Genomic DNA, 17137 nt, shown 5'->3' on the forward strand with positions numbered 1-17137 from the left:
CTCCAAGAGCTTGCCCTGCTTCCAGTCTCCTTACTTTCTCCCTGTATGCTACTGGTGCTCTCCCAGCAGTTGCCCTGGTGCTGAATCCCAGAGGGACTGGGTCTGCATATATCTTAAGTCCCTGCGGGCCCTTAAAATGAGTCTCCTGAAAACTCGGCAGTTTCTTCTGCCACTCCAACCCCCACTGGTTTTTACAGCCAGAAGTTGTGGGGATTTATCTTCCTGTCACTGGAACCGTGGGCTGCTGGGTGGTCTGGGATCCCTTGCTCCCAAGGTATCCCTCCTGCTTTTTATCCACTGCGTATGAATGGGGACTGCCCATTCCACCACCTTTCTGCACCGTTCCCTCAGCTCTGCACCGCTCCTTGACTCTCCACATCTCTGCCTCTCTACTCTTTTGGATAGATGTGGCTTCTTTAAATCCTTGGCCATTGGACTTCCATACGACTCAATTTTTTTGATGGTTCTGGGTGTTGTTTGTTTTGTAGTCTAGATGTAATTTTTTCTATAGTTGTGCAAAGAAGCGAAGCCTCCATCTTGACTGTAAGTCAAAGGACATATTTTTCATTTTCAGCAATAACTATTGATTTGGATATCTTGAGTATGTTGGCTATCTCTTGCATGGTATAACACTGATTGTTCTCAATTACTGTTTCAATTTGATAACCACCAACTTCAGCTGTTCTACCCTACTGTGGAACATTGCGCGGGGAGAAATCTCTAGCACAAAACTTCAGTCACAGCAAATTCTTCATACACTGCACAGATCTTTTGTCCCCCCTTTCAGTTGCGATTTTTAACTTTCTTAAAATAATGAAGCGTCCTGGCTGGTGTAGCTCGGTGGACTGAGCACAGGCCTGAGAACCAGAGGATCGTGGTCAGGGCACATGCCTGGGTTGCAGGCCAGTTCCCTGCAGGCCAACTCCCAGCAGGGGATGCATGAAGGGCAACCATGCATTGATGTTTCTCTCCCTCTCTCCTTCCCCTCTAAAGATCCATAAATAAATAAATAAAATCTTTAAAAAATAATGAAGCATAATATGCCAAAAATGTTGCTTATTTTCTTCCATCTTCAGTATTAAAATGGCTGCACAAAAATTTTAATGTTTTTAATGTTAAAAACCAATTTTAATGTTTTTTAAAAATGCATGCTGATATGACAGCTGTCACAATACAATCTAACAAAATAGTTTGGAATATAGTTAAAGACAGCTAAATGCTACTAGAGCCACCTTACAGAAAGAACCAAAGAAAATTTTTGGCCAAGCCAATATTTCATATTTCATGTGTGTGCGTGTGCGTGCACATATTTATTTGAGAAAGACTAAAATAGTCTCCAAAATGTCAGCAGTTTATCTCTTGGTGGCATTACCATGAACCTTTATGTTTATTATGCTGTATAAATATCCAATGACTATGTATTATTTTTGTATTATTCTCTAACACTTTAATGAGTGTTAATAAAAAAAAGGTGGTCAGAGGCATGGAACACTCCACACCAAATGCAGATATAAGTCAGAGCCCTTCTCCAAGACCCACTGGGCCCCACTACAGTGACACCAGGGGTAAGCGGAGGGCACACTCTCTCTCTGCTGGGTCTGGGGTAAGAGACCTGCATCCTGAAGCCCACTGCTTTGTTCTTCTGGGTATGGCTCCTTGCAGGCTCAGAATAGGCAATGAGAGTGTCCCCATCAGTGTCTGAGGTCTGTCAGACTCCAGCTGGGTCCCATTATTACAAACTCAACACAAATGGGCTGGAAGCCATGGACAGAGTCACTGCAGGTGAGGAAACTCAGCTTCTGTCTAGGTGAGCCTAGATGCATGCATCACTCGGGTGTCATGGGAGGCTCGTAGCAGTACAGGGCCCTCTCTACCTTGTATTTTTCTGAGTCTCCACAGAGATGTGAAGAGCAGGAGAGAGGCACCTGATAGAATTTTTCAAAGGGAAAAATTCTCCAGAAAGCATAATTAACCACTCTTGATTCACAAAAGAAGGTACTGGCAGGAAAGTAATATAATGAATGAAATATTATAGTATTAACAGCTAAAATTTATGGAATACTTATGAGTCGGGCACTATCTAAGCAGGTACTATCCCATTTCAACCCCCCAACAGCTCCAAGAGGCACACACTATTGTGATTCTCATTAAAGATGAGATAACCAAGCTTTAAGGCATTTAACAACTTATCCAGGATTCTTGCCCATGCAGTGGCCTGCACTGCAGAACTGCTAACATGGGGAATGAGTGTCCCACTGGGCAAGTTTATGACCTCCAGTGGGTGAGCTCCTCAAGGTGCCCTGAAGATGGACCAAGAAACCATGAGCTTATCAGGAAGGAGGGTGGATTTAAGGGGATTTTAAGGTCTTGGCTCTGTGAGGGTCATCTATTCTGGAGTATTAACAAGCAACTGCATAGCCATCTTGCTGGGACATACCGTTGAAAGAATAGAGACTAAGACAAAAACCATGGCCCCACATATGGATAAATTAATCACTTTGACCTCAATGTTCCCCATCTGTAAAATGGGTTTATGAAGCTAACTTGCAGATATGTTATAAGGATTAGATTTATTGTGGACAAAGTTGAGTATAGTAAGTAGGACATTGTGAGTGCTGAATAAATGCAAGTATTACTATCATCTTCCTTACGCCTGGAGTTGGGTGGATGGATAGGATCTTCATCAGCCTCACGTGGACAAGCTAATGAATGATGACTGAGTAGAGAGGTTGGGGAAATAAAAGTGAACAGTGCATTTTCTCTTCGTGCTGACATTGCTTTCATAAAACTAAGTCTGTACTAATTAATATTATATTATAAACAACCTTGAGCCTTCCTAGAAATTGATGGAGGTAGAATGAAAACAATGTAGAAGAAAAAAATCATTTACTCACCTCACAAAACATAGGCAACTTTTTGGCAAAATCCACCACTCTGGTAATTGCTGGTGTGATGATTTTTGTAAAATGGCTGAAGGCTTCCAAGTCCACCTTTCCACCTTCTGGGGCATTTACTATTGGTGCTTGTCCAATATCTTCTGGCTGAGGAAGAAAGACGAGAAAGATTTAAAAGAAAAAGTTGCAGAAATCTGTATTTATCCTAGTTCTCATGTGGAAGAAAAATCTCTTCTGGACTGCCAACCTGTACAGTTTCCAGTTCACACAGTTTACTAACAAACTGTATAGTTTTCTATTTACATCTCTGAGCTGTAACAGGCCCCCAGTGATACTGTCCACGGGATCATTGCTGCAGAGAAAGAAAGATAAAGAGAAAAAACAAGGAATGTGGGTTCTATTTCTGAATAAATGAAGGCTGTATTCTTATACCAGGGAACATACATTTGAGGGCATTTTCAGAGCACTGTGCATTCTGATGTGTGTTTTTGTGTGTGAGGTGGCTCAGTGTGGGCCATGAGGGAGGGCAGTTGGGGGAGCCCCAGCAGACGGCACCCTGTGGATCCACTCCTGCTGCTGGGGCTCAACACCCTGTCTGCCCACAGACTCTAGCTGAAAGGGGTCACAGCAGGCTGCAGGGATGATCTCCGGGCTGCCTACGGGACTCGGGTATCTTCACACAGAGTGGGGACTTTGTTAGTAGTCAGTATCCCGAGGCACTTCGCTGTTCACTTGCCTAAGAACAATCCTTGGTTTTGCTGCATAAAGGGTGGTATAGCAGCATGGGTGTCACCCAGGGGCTTCTTAGATCTGAGCTTCCTCCCCAGACTTAATCATGTAGAACCAGCAGGCCCCCAGGTGGTTGTGCTGATGTTGGCCCCCAAAGTCTGCTCAGCTGTCTATCCCCCCGCCTGGCCTTCAGTGACTGCCATGCTGTGGTCTCCCACGTATCTCATGTTGTCACCAGTGCTTCATGCCAAGAACAGGCCTCTCCATTGCCCTTTCCTGTCGTTGTGATAATAATAACCACCATTTATCTGTGGCCTACCAGTGAGCCAGCCCCTCAGGCTCTCACATAATCCCTGAGTGGCTGGTGAGCAAACCAGCCTCAGGGGAGGCCAAGAACAATCCTCTGAGGCCAGAACTCCACACGGTGATTTTCCAGGAGCCTCCTATTTCCCTCTGTTTCAAGGCTTTGACACCCTGAACTCTCTGGCACCAGGGGACAGAGTGTTTGCTCCTCTTCCTACTCCCTTCTCAGCCCCTCCCACTGTCTTCTAGGAAATTCTGAATATGATCAAAGGGATTAGAGACAAAGGCTCTGCCAGAAGGTGGCCACCTTTGCCTAGAGCCACAGGGAACAGACTCGAGCAAGTGGCTGGGGGTGGGAGGGGTGTGCGTGGGCTGAGACTGTGAGCAAGGTGAGCAAGGCTGAACCCCTCACTGGCTGAGAGGTGAGGGCCCTGCTAGTGACACGACTGCGGCCACAGTGCTAAGCTTCATTGTGTATCAGAATCACCCGATTCCTGGGTCCTCACCCAGAGTTCCTGATTCGGTAGGTCAGGGCGGAGCCCGGGCCTCTGCATTCCTACCAGGCTCCCAGGCATGCTGATGCATGCTGATGTTACTGCCCTGGGGACCACACTCGGAGAACCGCTGGGCCAGCAGTAACCATGTCTGGCTCAGAGGAAACCAGTTACCGTATTTCTTCCCACATTTCCTCCCGTTACTCTTCACATCTAATTTTTAGCAAGAAGGAAAGCAAAGGATGATTCTTTTACTCTCCTGTTGCCAGGCCACCTGGGTCAACTGAAGCAGCCNAATCACTCGATTCCTGGGTCCTCACCCAGAGTTCCTGATTCGGTAGGTCAGGGCGGAGCCCGGGCCTCTGCATTCCTACCAGGCTCCCAGGCATGCTGATGTTACTGCCCTGGGGACCACACTCGGAGAACCGCTGGGCCAGCAGTAACCATGTCTGGCTCAGAGGAAACCAGTTACCGTATTTCTTCCCACATTTCCTCCCGTTACTCTTCACATCTAATTTTTAGCAAGAAGGAAAGCAAAGGATGATTCTTTTACTCTCCTGTTGCCAGGCCACCTGGGTCAACTGAAGCAGCCCACGCCCTTCAAGGGTGCATCAAGAGCGTGGTGATGGCCTCGGGGCCTGTTAAGTATGTTACCTAACAAGCTCAGGTAGCAACGCCCTGTTTTTGGATTGCCCAGCAGGTTCTTCTGTTTATTTCATTTTACTCTCTAACTGTTTGCTTTGGGGGCAGTGAGTAGATGGGAAGGGAACCTGGTCCGTGTTTCCATGAGGACGTGTTGGGGTGATTGTTGGCACTGCAGGCCCTCGGGAGGCCATGTTCTGCTGGCTGTCTGGGGGCAGGTGGCACTGACGGATTCATCGCAGGGACAGCTTCCTTCTCTTTCTCTTTCTCACACACATTGAGCTGAAGGGAAATGTATGTCGGTTCCTTCTTTGGGTGTTGCTGTTTCTCAAATCTTTCAGGCCTCCTTGCTGGTCTTTGTAATTCCTCTTACCCTGAAAGCGAGGCTCATTGCACCTGCTTTGTCTATTTCACACTGTTATGAAGATCCACTGACCAAGGGAATGTGAGCACACATTAAAAACGGGAGGGAGTTTTACTCACATGCATGCACACATGCACACATGCATACATGCACACATATACTTTTGGCCGGGTTGAGCCCAAACATCTTCTCATTGAACACTGATAGGTCTAACCTAATTGTATGTAAATGGCACTCAGTGGCTTTCGAAATGTCAGTTGGTTAATACTGATGTTAGTTTCCATGTTTGTGGGGTATTTGATTCACCACCTGTGACCCCCTAAAGATAAAAAGAAGGAGGGAAAGTACACCAGGTCATGTACAATTTCAACTGAACTCCCAAGTGTAACAACCTCATGAGCTTTTCTGTTGAAAATAAATCCCAGGGTAGAAAAAAAGATTTACTTTTGAGCCCCTGGGTATTTAATGGTGAATACAATTGCTAGCAGTAAGAACTTATACAAAGTAGAAGACTTCTATTATATCATTAGGTCTATGTCCTTAATGGATAATCTTGGATATTGGAAAATATATATATATCATCTATGATGGATGTGAGTTAACATATCAGGTACAAAAGGGGAGATTCGGTGCACGTGCAGGCATGAGCTCCAACCCTAGCTCCGCACCACAGGAAGCTGGCTTCACACGCATCAAGACGAGCTGGCTTTCAGCTTTGGCTGTTTCATCAGTACTGTGCAAGGTGGGTGGGAAATGGTGCCAGGCAACCTGGTTGTAAGGGGCTGGCTCAGAGCTGAGGGCTTCTCTCCTTGAACTTGCAGCCCTCTGGCACATGCAGACTGGGGCCAGACATGACTCTTTTCCCTTGAGTGATCATAGGGTGTCTTCTCTAACCTTTGCAAGGATGGTCAGGAAGACCCAGACAAATGGTGATTAAAGATTCCACCCTAGGCCTTGGGACATTACTATAGGCCCTCCTTTTTTGCCTTGGAGGAGCAGGGACAAGAGGGTGGGGGGGGGATGGTAGAGATAATGGATGGACAGAATAACCACTTATGTGGTTGTTAATAAGGGCATAAAAGCTGCTGAACTGTAGAGGGTGAAGCAACGTGTCCAAAGTCACATCATTAAAAAGCAACAGAGGCAAGCATTGAACTCAGCTTGTCTGGTTCCAATCTCCATGCACACAACTTCTAGACCACCCTGCCTTCTCCTGATGTTCTTATAATAATTCTGGGCGACAGAAGCCTTTCTGACTTGATTGCACTAGTTTCATGGCCTGTCCACACACACCACACATGGCCTTTCAGAGGCCATCCCAATTGAGGATGTGGGAAATCAGATCGTAGCTCTGCTAAGGGAAAAATGGGGCAGGCTGGCCCCAGTTCTCATGGCCACACTTCATACTTGGGTGAAAAATCCATCCATAGCCACACCTTTGCATGTGAACCAAGGGGTCCGAATAATAACACGATGTCAGTAGACAATAATGTTGCTGGTGTGGGGTCTGCCCCAAACCCAATGTCTCACCGCCCCCAGTGGGGAGGCAGTGCTTTCCCCTGTCCGGTGTCAGAGGCTGCTCGTTCCCGTCTGAGTCGGGATCTACGGTTCCTCATCACGGTCATCACACACACACTGGTGATTAAATGGGGCACTTCTGGGCCATCGGAGATTTGAGTGGATTGGAGGAAATGAGAAAATTATATGATGTAAGTGCTTTCAGAAACAGTTTCGCAGAGTGGCTTTAGAATTATGAAAATCTGCCTGGCTTTGGCAAAAGCGCCTATTTGCCAATGACTCTTCTCAACTCAAGTGTGGATTTGAAACCCAGGTTAAACCACCAGCCGCTATTCCTGACTCGAGTCCTGGTCTTAGGGTAATAAATGATAACGAAGTTCCTTCTGGGGAGTAAGTTACCTACCCATTTCAGATAAATGAACACTTGTAGCTTTTATGACAAGATGTTTCAATCCCTGATGATATATTACTATTATTATTAACATAATAGGCCTCCGTGAATTCTATTTTGGAAACAGACGGGCCATCATTGCATGGAAATAAATAAAACAGTATGCATAGCAGTGCTGCAAACAAAAACGGGGTATCAGCTACACAGGAGACAAATCCTGGAGTGTCGAAGCCCATTCAGGACATAGATACCATTTAGCAAAGCTGTCTGTCTTTAATGAAGGCTTCCTAATGCCCTTGCAGAAATAACTCACCAAAAAAGAGTAAAAATGTCATCCTGAGCATAGATACTCAGTTGAGGCTATCCTTCTGCAAGGAATGTTTGCAAATATGCATTTGTAACCTGGCTGAGACACAGGGCTTACGTGTACTGCCACTGAGGATGGGCTGGTGGAACCGCATGTTCTGTTTCATACATACTTCTTGACTTCTGGTTATCTATTGCTGTGTAACAAACTACCCCACAACTTCGTGGCTTAAAGCCAACACATTTTTGCTCTCTCTTGGGAGTTCTGGGGGTTTATGGTTTCGGTGGGATGGTTCTCACTTGGGGTCCTTCATGCAGTTGTCGTCACAGGGACCAAAAGCTAGTGTCATCTGACAGCTTCCGCACGCACATTCTGGTGCCTGGGTTGGGAGTCTCTGCACGTGATTTCTTCACGTGGCTCGCTTGGTCTCCCTCACAGCATGGTGGTTACCGAGTGGTTGGACTTTTTTTTTTTTTACATGGCAGTTAGTTTCCCTCAAAAGGACTAGGTGGCTTCCCCCTCCAAGATAACCAAACAGAAGCTACAAGCCTTCTTAGGATTCAGTCTGAGCAGTCACTCTGCCCAAGTCCATGGGTATCATAGACCAGATTCAAGGTGAGAGAGCGACAGACTCTCCCTTTCCGTGGAAGAGAATGGGCTGTGTGTATGAGGAGGAAGGAATCTAATGGCAGTTGACTCAGAGAAAAGCTACCACGAATTTCAGCCACACATGGGACAGACCCTGGGGACAATGCTAAATGGGACTTGGCTGTTTGCCTGAGGGGGTGCAGGGCTGACCCCAAGCACAGAAGGGGGTTGGCTGATAGGACTGAAGCTCACTGTTGAGACAGGTGGGGCACTGGAAGCATCCTGATCTCTCCCAGCAGCCCTCTAACCAAAACGTGGCCTGAGGAACTAGTTATTTGTATTTGGATCAAGAGGGCAATTTTTTGAACAGACTGAGCATCTACAAAATACGCATTTTCTGTCATCTCCCCAGGGGACACAGGTTGGTGGGTAAAACAGTCGCTCTGTAAATGTTACCCTCCTGAGGAAAACTCTCTTGTGCCTTGATAACCTCATGACCCCGGCAAAAAAAATAATGCAAATCCTCTTGTGCCACATCTTCTCTGGTACTTTCCACAGATGATCAGACTGATGAAAACTGTTAGGAGACTTTGAGTGAAAGGTGCAGACCTTGCTGGTTTCAATGACCAGAAATTGTGTTATCGTTACTGAAGAGACCATGAGGCATGAGGAAGTCTGATTATATTTTACCTTGTAGAGCTGGTTTCTGAGCTTTCAGAAGCAGCTCAGATACTACCTCTCCAAACAGACCCTTTCTGACCGATCTGTTTAAAGAAGCAGAGTCTCTCCCACTTCGACTCATAATCTCTCTGTCTCAACCTCATGTTTATTTTCCTCATTGCACGTGCCACGACCTGCCTTTATCTTGTTCCTTTAACCTTTACTGCCTGTCTCCCTCCATGGGAACATGGCTGAGTTTTTCCACCTCCTGGCACATAGTAGCTGCTCAATAAATATTTTCTTAATAAAGGAACAAATCTTTCAGTATGGAAAGAAGCACCTCGGTGACCAGTGAATAGGTTGGTTGTACTAGTATCCAGTCTCTTTTGAGAATAAAGAAAATAGAAGTGTAGGGTTTCTTAGCGGAAGTCCAGGAGGTGCCCCAAACCTTCCACCGAACTTGGAATTCAGCTTGGTCACTGCCCTGAAATCAGACGGCAGTGCCAGGCCTGGAAGTGGTTTCCACAGTGTGCATTTCTGGCCAGCCCATTTGGGGAGAAGACAGATTTTGGCTTGGGGTTAGGCAGGATTCTATCTTGCTATGTCCCAAGTGCTCTCGGTTAGAATCGACCATCTATCCACAGTCAGTGTTTTCTAAGTGTCTGGCAGATACACCAGGGTGAGGCTGAGGATGAAAGATTGGGGCACTAAGAGGCTGCCCCTCCAAAGACATGTTTTTTGAAGGCTCGGGGTTTGTGCAGGTGGCCTCGTGGCCTCGTGCAGGGGATTAGAGGATGGATCCTGGATCTGGGCCACATCCTTCACCACAACACACTTGCTGCGTCAGCTCAGGTAAGTTTTCTGAACTACTCTGCCTCAGTTCCTTTCTCTTCAAAATGGGGATATTAAGTATGTGTACATACAGGGTTGGGATAGGGAGTTAATGTATAGAAGCACCTAGAGCAGTACCTGGAGTTTGCTAAGGGCCATGGAGCATGTATGCCAACATTGTTGGTGGAGCCACTAATAAAGTGTGTTAGAACCTGCTTGTTACAACAATGAAAGTAATTGTCCGGGTGCAGGTGGATTATGGGTAAGCTTTTCCCCCAAACGATTTCCTTTAAGGGTGTTGTACTGTTTTCACCACATGCGTGCGCGTGCACACACACACCCCATTTATAATGGCATACTGGTGAATTTGAGGTTCAAGGACAATCATACCACTGTGTCTTCTTGTTCCCATGTGGAGGATACGCTAATGTACCCTGGAGGTACGACTAAACCCACAGAATGTCTGATGCTGGGGCTCAGTGAGATGCTCATAAAGGGCTCACGTCATAAACAAGGAGCCGGGTCAGACTCTGTGACAGTCAAACAGCAGCTGGGGGTGGGGGTGGGGCGCGGCCCACCTGGTAAGGTGGGTGGAGGACCTGGACTTGGAACCAGGAGACCTGAGTTGGCTTTTGGGCCTGGCTTAGCCGTTTGCTAGTGACGTGACATTGGGTGAGCTACTTAAGGCCTCGGGCTTGGTTTGCATACCTGTAAAATGGGGATCGTAATCCTAGCCTCTAAGCGCCGTGAACTTCAAAGGGGAAATGAGGGAGAAGGACTTTCACAAGGGCAAGTTTTAACAAAAATATCAAACGTCAATATTCCAGGGTCTTGAAAGGCCTGTTTTCTCTACAAGTCCTTTCTCTGCCCCCGTCCTTACTCCTTCTTCCCATTGTCTTCCTGGCCTTGAGATAATTTATTTTAAGCTAAGCATTTTGAGTCCTACTGACATAAAAGTGCACTTGAGATATGGGACACCTTGTTCTAGGGGTTATTCTAAAGGGAACACTTTGGAACGAGTTGAGTGTAAACGGGCAACTGGGGGAGGACATGAGTATACAAAGGAAGATGGCAGGTCAAAATTTTACTAATTAACCCCTGGCTGGCCTTACTAACAGCACAAGCAAACAGATAATGTGGCCTTAGAAACCTCTCTAGAATTTAGCGACCCAAAGCAATAGCTGATAGGAGTGACCTTTGTTCTCACACAGACCTGAATTCGAATTCTGACTCTGCGGTCACCTGACTTGCCAGGGCTGCAGTGTCCTTATCAATACCCTGGGCGGGTAACCCCAGCGCCCAGGGCGGCGAGGACTGAGCGAGCCGAGGGAGGGCGCACCCGCATGCAGCCGAGGACCGGCTGTGCCGGAAGCCTCACCAGGAATTTCCGTTTCTGCTTCCAGTGGCTGCCTTGGGCGTTGGTGGCCACGTGGGCTTCGGTGACGGTCTTGATGAGTTCCCACTCCTCGTCGGTGGGCTCTGGCTTGTGCCCAATGGATTTCTGCAGCTCCTCCCGCCGTCGCTTCTCCCGGTTCTCCTCAATCAGCTTCCGCTTTGCCAGCCGCTTGCTGTCGTCCAGTACCACTGCGAGAGGGAGAGAGAGAGAGATGCCAAACCCACAGACACGGCCAGACACAGGGCGGTCTGCATGTCCCTGGACCGCAGGTGTGGCTTGGTGGGGCCTTCAGGGTGGGTCATCCTGGGACGTTTTCTCCTTTGGCAGCCAGCTGACTGCCTAGTTATTGTCCAACATGTACCAAACTCCTGGTGTCTAGCCAGCTTTTCAAAACACAGCCCTGGGGGAGGCTGGACACTGGGCATCCCAATTCCACAGAAGGTGGCCCTAAATGCCAATGAAGCAGAGAGAGGTCAAACCTGCCATGAGTTAGGGTCCAGATGAGTCTGTCTAGCCAGCCATCTGAATTCTCTCTCAATGGTTTCTACAATGCCTCTCCTCTCTCCAAAAGGCTCTTCCTTACTAAGAGGACTTCCTTACTAACAGAATTTAGAAGGTTAAAGAAAAGTTCTGCAGCAGCCAGTGGGAGACTGATGATTCTTCCCTCCAACTCTTAAGGAATAATTGGAATGTGACTGGACGTATCTTGCATTTCACAGGTACTCACTCAGCATTACTTTCTAACCTGGCCATCCCCTTGCTGGTGGTAAAAGAGCCCAGGCTTTGTAATCTAGAAGGATCTGGGTTTGAATCCTGACACCACCACATTCTAGCTGTGTGACCACTGGCAAGTTACTTAGTCTCTCTGAGCTTACATTTCTCCCCATATAAAATGCAATCAATAATACCCACTTCACAGGGTAATCAATGTGACAATATACTAAATGTTCTCAGGAAATATAGCCACGATTTTTGTCATTTATGCAGAAGGGAAATATGAGAGGCAGGGAACGTGAAACCTATACTTCTGTGGTTCATTTCCCAAACAAAACCATTTCGCCAGGCTCTGAGTAACTATCATTGGAGTGGAAAGGCTGAGTCCTTTAGGACCAGAAGGGACCCTATGTATTATCCAGTCCAACTCCCTTCTGTCACGGAGGAGGAAGCTGATCCAGAGAGACGATGACTTGCCTAAAGTCACACAGCAAGTTCATGGCAGAGCCAAGGCCAGACCCAGGACTCCTGACTCCAGTCCTACAACATCATTGTCCTAGGGCCACTGCTTGATGAAGGTGTGACCTGGTAGGAAAAGAAAAAGCAAACATAGCAGGGAGAACCATAGGTGCTCAGCTATTCCACAAACAGCTCAATGAAAAACCCCGGATCACCTTGGTTTGAATGGATCGCTGAAGTCAGGTGAACACTGACACATGTGGGGAATACGAATGAGCCCTGCCTGGGTATTTTAGTTCCCTCATTAAAGGGAGAAGAGGGAGGGGGCTTTACCCAGAACCCCATTCACCAAAAGCATCTACTGTGTCAGGAGAGCTGCCTCTGACGTGCATTATCCAATTCAACCTTGAGAAACAGCCTGCAAAGGAGGTGGCCATTCCTCTTAGGGGAAACCAGAGACAGGGCTGACGGTCACACAGCTGGCAAGTGGCAGGTCTGGGGCTCCAGTGGCTTTTCTGATTCTAAAGCCTGAGCTCTTACAATATCTCACAAGCAAATAATGAGTTCAAAATTCAGATGAACGCTGAGCTTTTTAAACCTTGTGAACAGTCGTATCTTTAAGTTCTCCATAAAACAACGAAATGGATACTTAATAATAACAGTTCATTATAGTGACACATCTAAGTATTGGCTTTTGGTCCATCATCTCACGTACCCTAATGAGGTGTATTGTTGGCGGTGGCTAAAAGCCTTTAAAAGATAAAGACAAAGAATACACTTAGTCGGAGGTGGGATTAACTCAGGATTTTCAGCCTAACACCCCAACCCAACCCTCCTTTTTTTTAGACTCCCATTCTGTCTTCTTTAATGGGCAAACCAGGGCATTGCAACATATTTTTGTTCTAGCTGGGAGAACCCTGTTAGTCACATAAACATAAGCCATGATTATTTCCTCTTTCATAAGACAAAAAATCCTTAATGCATTCCTTTCCTCTTCCTTTATTTTTTGTCTTTCTTTCTTATTCTCCCAAACTTAAAAAAAAACACCTCAAGGTTGGAATCCTTACTTGATATACAAAAATTTTATGCCTGGAGAGGTCATTAGCCCTGATGCCTGGCAAAAGGGAGGCCCCAGTTCAGAATGACACAATTGTTATTTTATTGTCAGATTAATTAAAGTGGCTGGTGTAAATCCCTTCCACGGTATGGGGAGAAGAGACCCGGACGGCAGCTAATCTCACCACCATATGCTGTGGCACTTAGAAAACTAGGTAGGATGACTGCAGCTTGGAATGTTTGCCCAGCTAAAAATATACCAACCAACCAATGGCGGGTGACTCATGTAATAGCTCAGCTTCGCATTCTTCAGAAATTTCTGATTGTGCTGTTTTCTGCCAGTGCCCCATCTCCAAAAAATGGCCCATAAGTAAATTCCCATCTCTGCTTTTGAAAAAATAGGACTCGTCCATGATGCTTTTGCCATGTCAATATTGCCTGTAAAAGTAGACCTTACCAAGGTGGACGGACAAGACCTCCCATTTGTAATCTCTGTGGCAGATGGAGCATTGCTAACAGTCTCACAAACACAATGGGATCATTCAACCACTTTCCCTCACTCATCCTTCAGCCAGGAGTTGATAAGGGAGACGGAGGGTGGCGACCACCCAACAATGATTGTGGGAATGCCAGGCGCCTTCCTTCTGTCCACAGGCGTTCCTGCTTGCTTTTCTGCCTGGCTGATCTCCTTGAACCCAACCTTTTCCCAATCAACACCCCTTGACTATAAAGCAAAGGAAGAAGGTTACTTACAATCTGTTGCCATGCCAACGTAGATGCATTTTTTAAAGCGACATTCCTGGCACTGATTTCGTGTGACTTTGTCTATGACACATTTTCCTTCATATTTACAGGAATAGGATGGATGGAGATTTTTCTGAATGGTTCTTCTAAAGAAACCCTATACGAAAAAGAAAGACCCAAGACAACAGTTTCATGTTTTCTAGAAATGCGTGACTCCAGAATTTTGTGTCCACATAGCTGTGGTGGATTATTTTGCATCTTACCTGTGTATGGGCCTGTTACTATATTTATTCAAAACACAGGGCAATTGGGTCAAAGTGAATCTAATGAATTCTAAATCTGAGCTGAAGAAGATGTCACAGGACTACAGAGTTAGTGTCCTTTTGGCATTTATTCAAAGAAAAGAGGCTAACGGAAAGATCTTGTGTTTGCTTTTATTGTTTTAAACACTGAGTAATAAAAATAAATTATATTATCTCATTTCATAGAGTGCCCTAATTGTGCTGCTAAATTAAGCTGTGAAGAGATTTGCTGTACTTTATACTAGAGAATAAATGAGCTGGATACTTGCAGTACTTTGTCATCATAATTTCATCATTTAGTAATTAAATGAATGTAACTGCCTCTAGAGATTTAGTTTAATTCTTGTTTTTGAACTTTGAGATGGTCATGACCAGCTGAGAGAGTCTTTGAAACAACTGCACTTGGGGAAGAGACCATTTCAGGTTCTCTGCCAAATTCTTCCCATAGCTCATCGCATTGGGGTCTTTCAGCCCACGCTTTCTCTCCAATGTCCGTTGGCAAATGCCTAAAGTGCAACATGTTGTGTCCTTTCCTGAGGCATGGAGAACGCCACTGTCAAGTTTTCTGCGGATACCATTTCATTCCAGGGTTAGGTGGCTTATATAACTCTCTCAAGGGAGTATTATCCTAGAACCTTTCTGGACGTGGCATTTCAGTCTTGGCTTACTTCGGTGTTGCAGGAATTAATAATGGCAGAGAGCACTTCCTGTGAAGGGCACATTGCGTAGCGCTGCAGACAATTATCTTCTGTGTCTCCTACAACCTTATGAAGTTGATACGCAATATCTCCATTGTGGGGTTAAAACAACAAAGCCACAGACAGGTCGAATCGCTTGTCCAAAGTCACATGGTGAGTACACCTTGGACCCTAGGAATTGGACTCCAAGTCTTATTTACTTAGTTCCCTACATGATATAAATACAAACTGAATCCAATTTTACTGTGTTATTTAAGTGTTTTAGATGAGCAGATTATAAATAGTCCCCTCTAACTCATTTCTCAAAAACAAAAAACAGAAAACAATGAGCCCTTCATTTTAGTAGAAGAGCAAGGCAAAGCACCGTTTAAAATATCTTGTCCACTAAAGCTTAAGTGAGACTTCTAATTTAGTTATATAAATTATGGGACTGAAATACCAAGGTGGCCTGGATGAAGCCCAAATGTTAATTAATCTGTTTAACTTTTCTTGGCTTTGGTTACGTACACATAGGGCTTGCATATTTCTCACTCAGACATAAGAGCTCTTGCTTACGAAGAGAAGGTCAAAAGTAGGATTTTATACTGGGCAAAGAGGAATAAAAGGAAATAATGAGAACAATAACTGCAATGAATGGACTTGATTTGGGGGCACATGTGTTCAAGTTCTAACAGGAAAAACCATCATATTGTATTTGGGTTTTGGATCTTCACCCACTTGAGTCCATTAGTTTGAATGATCTTGATACACTGTTAAAGATTCACTAAATCACACACTGTGCAGCTGTTTGGCAGCTTGGCGGGGTTTCCCTGGAGGTGCGAGGTGGGCAAATCCGGCTAAAGCATGAACATCAGGGCATGGCACAGAGTGAAAAATGAGCTTCCCGTGCCCCCCATCCCATCCTTGATCTCTGTTACTGTCTGTTCAATTCACCCTTCAGGGGTTACTCTTGCCTGGAGGGAAAAGAAACCAGGAGACTCCAGGTGAGAAGACAGAGGTCGGAGACAGGAAGGAGTGGGGCGGGATAGCACTCCTCCTTCTGGAGGAGGCAAAGTTGCCCTAGAGGTGGGGGGACAACCCACGTCCAGGGCAGCCACTGAGAATGTGGACATGCTGCTGTGAGCACAGGACTGGTGATGCTGTGTCCAAAGTCGGGGAGGCCCTTTCTCTCCCAAACTCTGACGCTGACTCACGCTCTGGTGGGAGGGGCGAGTACTGAAGAGTCAGACAACACTAAAGAGAGATGAGGGGTGATGTCCCAGACACAAGAGTAACACTGAATTTTCCCCAAAACGCTACTCTGAATGGTTTGAATGAAACAAGCGCAAATGATTTACGCCTTGCTTGTTTTGAACGACGTGTTGCAATGGCAGGCTCTGCTAGTCATTCATTGTGTTGTCTCTGTGGCTTTTATCTCTGGTGACTTTTCTTGGGCACTTCATAGACCAAATCCCTTTTAAGATGTTGACTTCCTTTAAGCCATAATAAAAATACCTTGACACGAGGTGAGGGACCACTTCATTTCAGTACATGTAAAGACGCTAGGCTTCCTAACTTTAAAAAGCGACCGAATTAAGTCCCAGAAGTGAATGAACTAGGATGGAAAATATTTAAATAGTCTAATTATAAAAAAACCTGTTTGAGGCGAGCTGACAAAAGAAATGTCCCAGCGACTGAATAACGGCATATATTTCATTGAAGATTTGTTGGTGAGTGAAGGTTTGGCTTTTATAAATCGATACCACACGTGTTCCCCTACATTTCGGGATGACCTGGACCCACTTCTTAGTGGTCTGAGGTGATGCTAAGTGTCAACCCTCCTAGTTCAATATTTGGGCAGCTATTAAAAAAGCTTTTAGTCTTGCTTTAAAACAAGACATACTTGGGGGCATTATCAACATTTTCTACAAAAAGTGCATAAAAAATGGCCCATCAAAGCACACAAAACACCTCCACAAGACTTCCACTTGTCTTCAGGGCAAAAAGGATTCTCCTTATACACATTGCAAGTACCGGGGTAGAAATATTTTTTAATGACAAATCTGAA

At 45.7% G+C, this 17137-nt stretch overlaps 1 protein-coding gene across 4 annotated transcripts in view; it reads right to left on the reverse strand.

Moving 5' to 3' along the window:
• The window catches only part of THRB (thyroid hormone receptor beta), a 332868-nt gene that overhangs the window by 15100 nt on the left and 300631 nt on the right, over nt 1-17137 (reverse strand). For all 4 annotated transcript variants that reach the window (XM_037070685.1, XM_037070683.1, XM_037070684.1 and 1 more), the window contains 3 exons: nt 14100-14247; nt 11100-11305; nt 2895-3041 (listed from right to left, as the gene is read on the reverse strand). In XM_037070685.1, the coding sequence (XP_036926580.1) occupies nt 2895-3041; nt 11100-11305; nt 14100-14247 (501 nt within the window). The remainder of the gene's footprint in view (nt 1-2894; nt 3042-11099; nt 11306-14099; nt 14248-17137) is intronic.

This window comes from Sturnira hondurensis, unplaced genomic scaffold (genome assembly GCF_014824575.4).
Source record: "Sturnira hondurensis isolate 20B ecotype Veracruz unplaced genomic scaffold, ASM1482457v3 Scaffold0019006, whole genome shotgun sequence".
NCBI lineage: Eukaryota > Metazoa > Chordata > Mammalia > Chiroptera > Phyllostomidae > Sturnira > Sturnira hondurensis.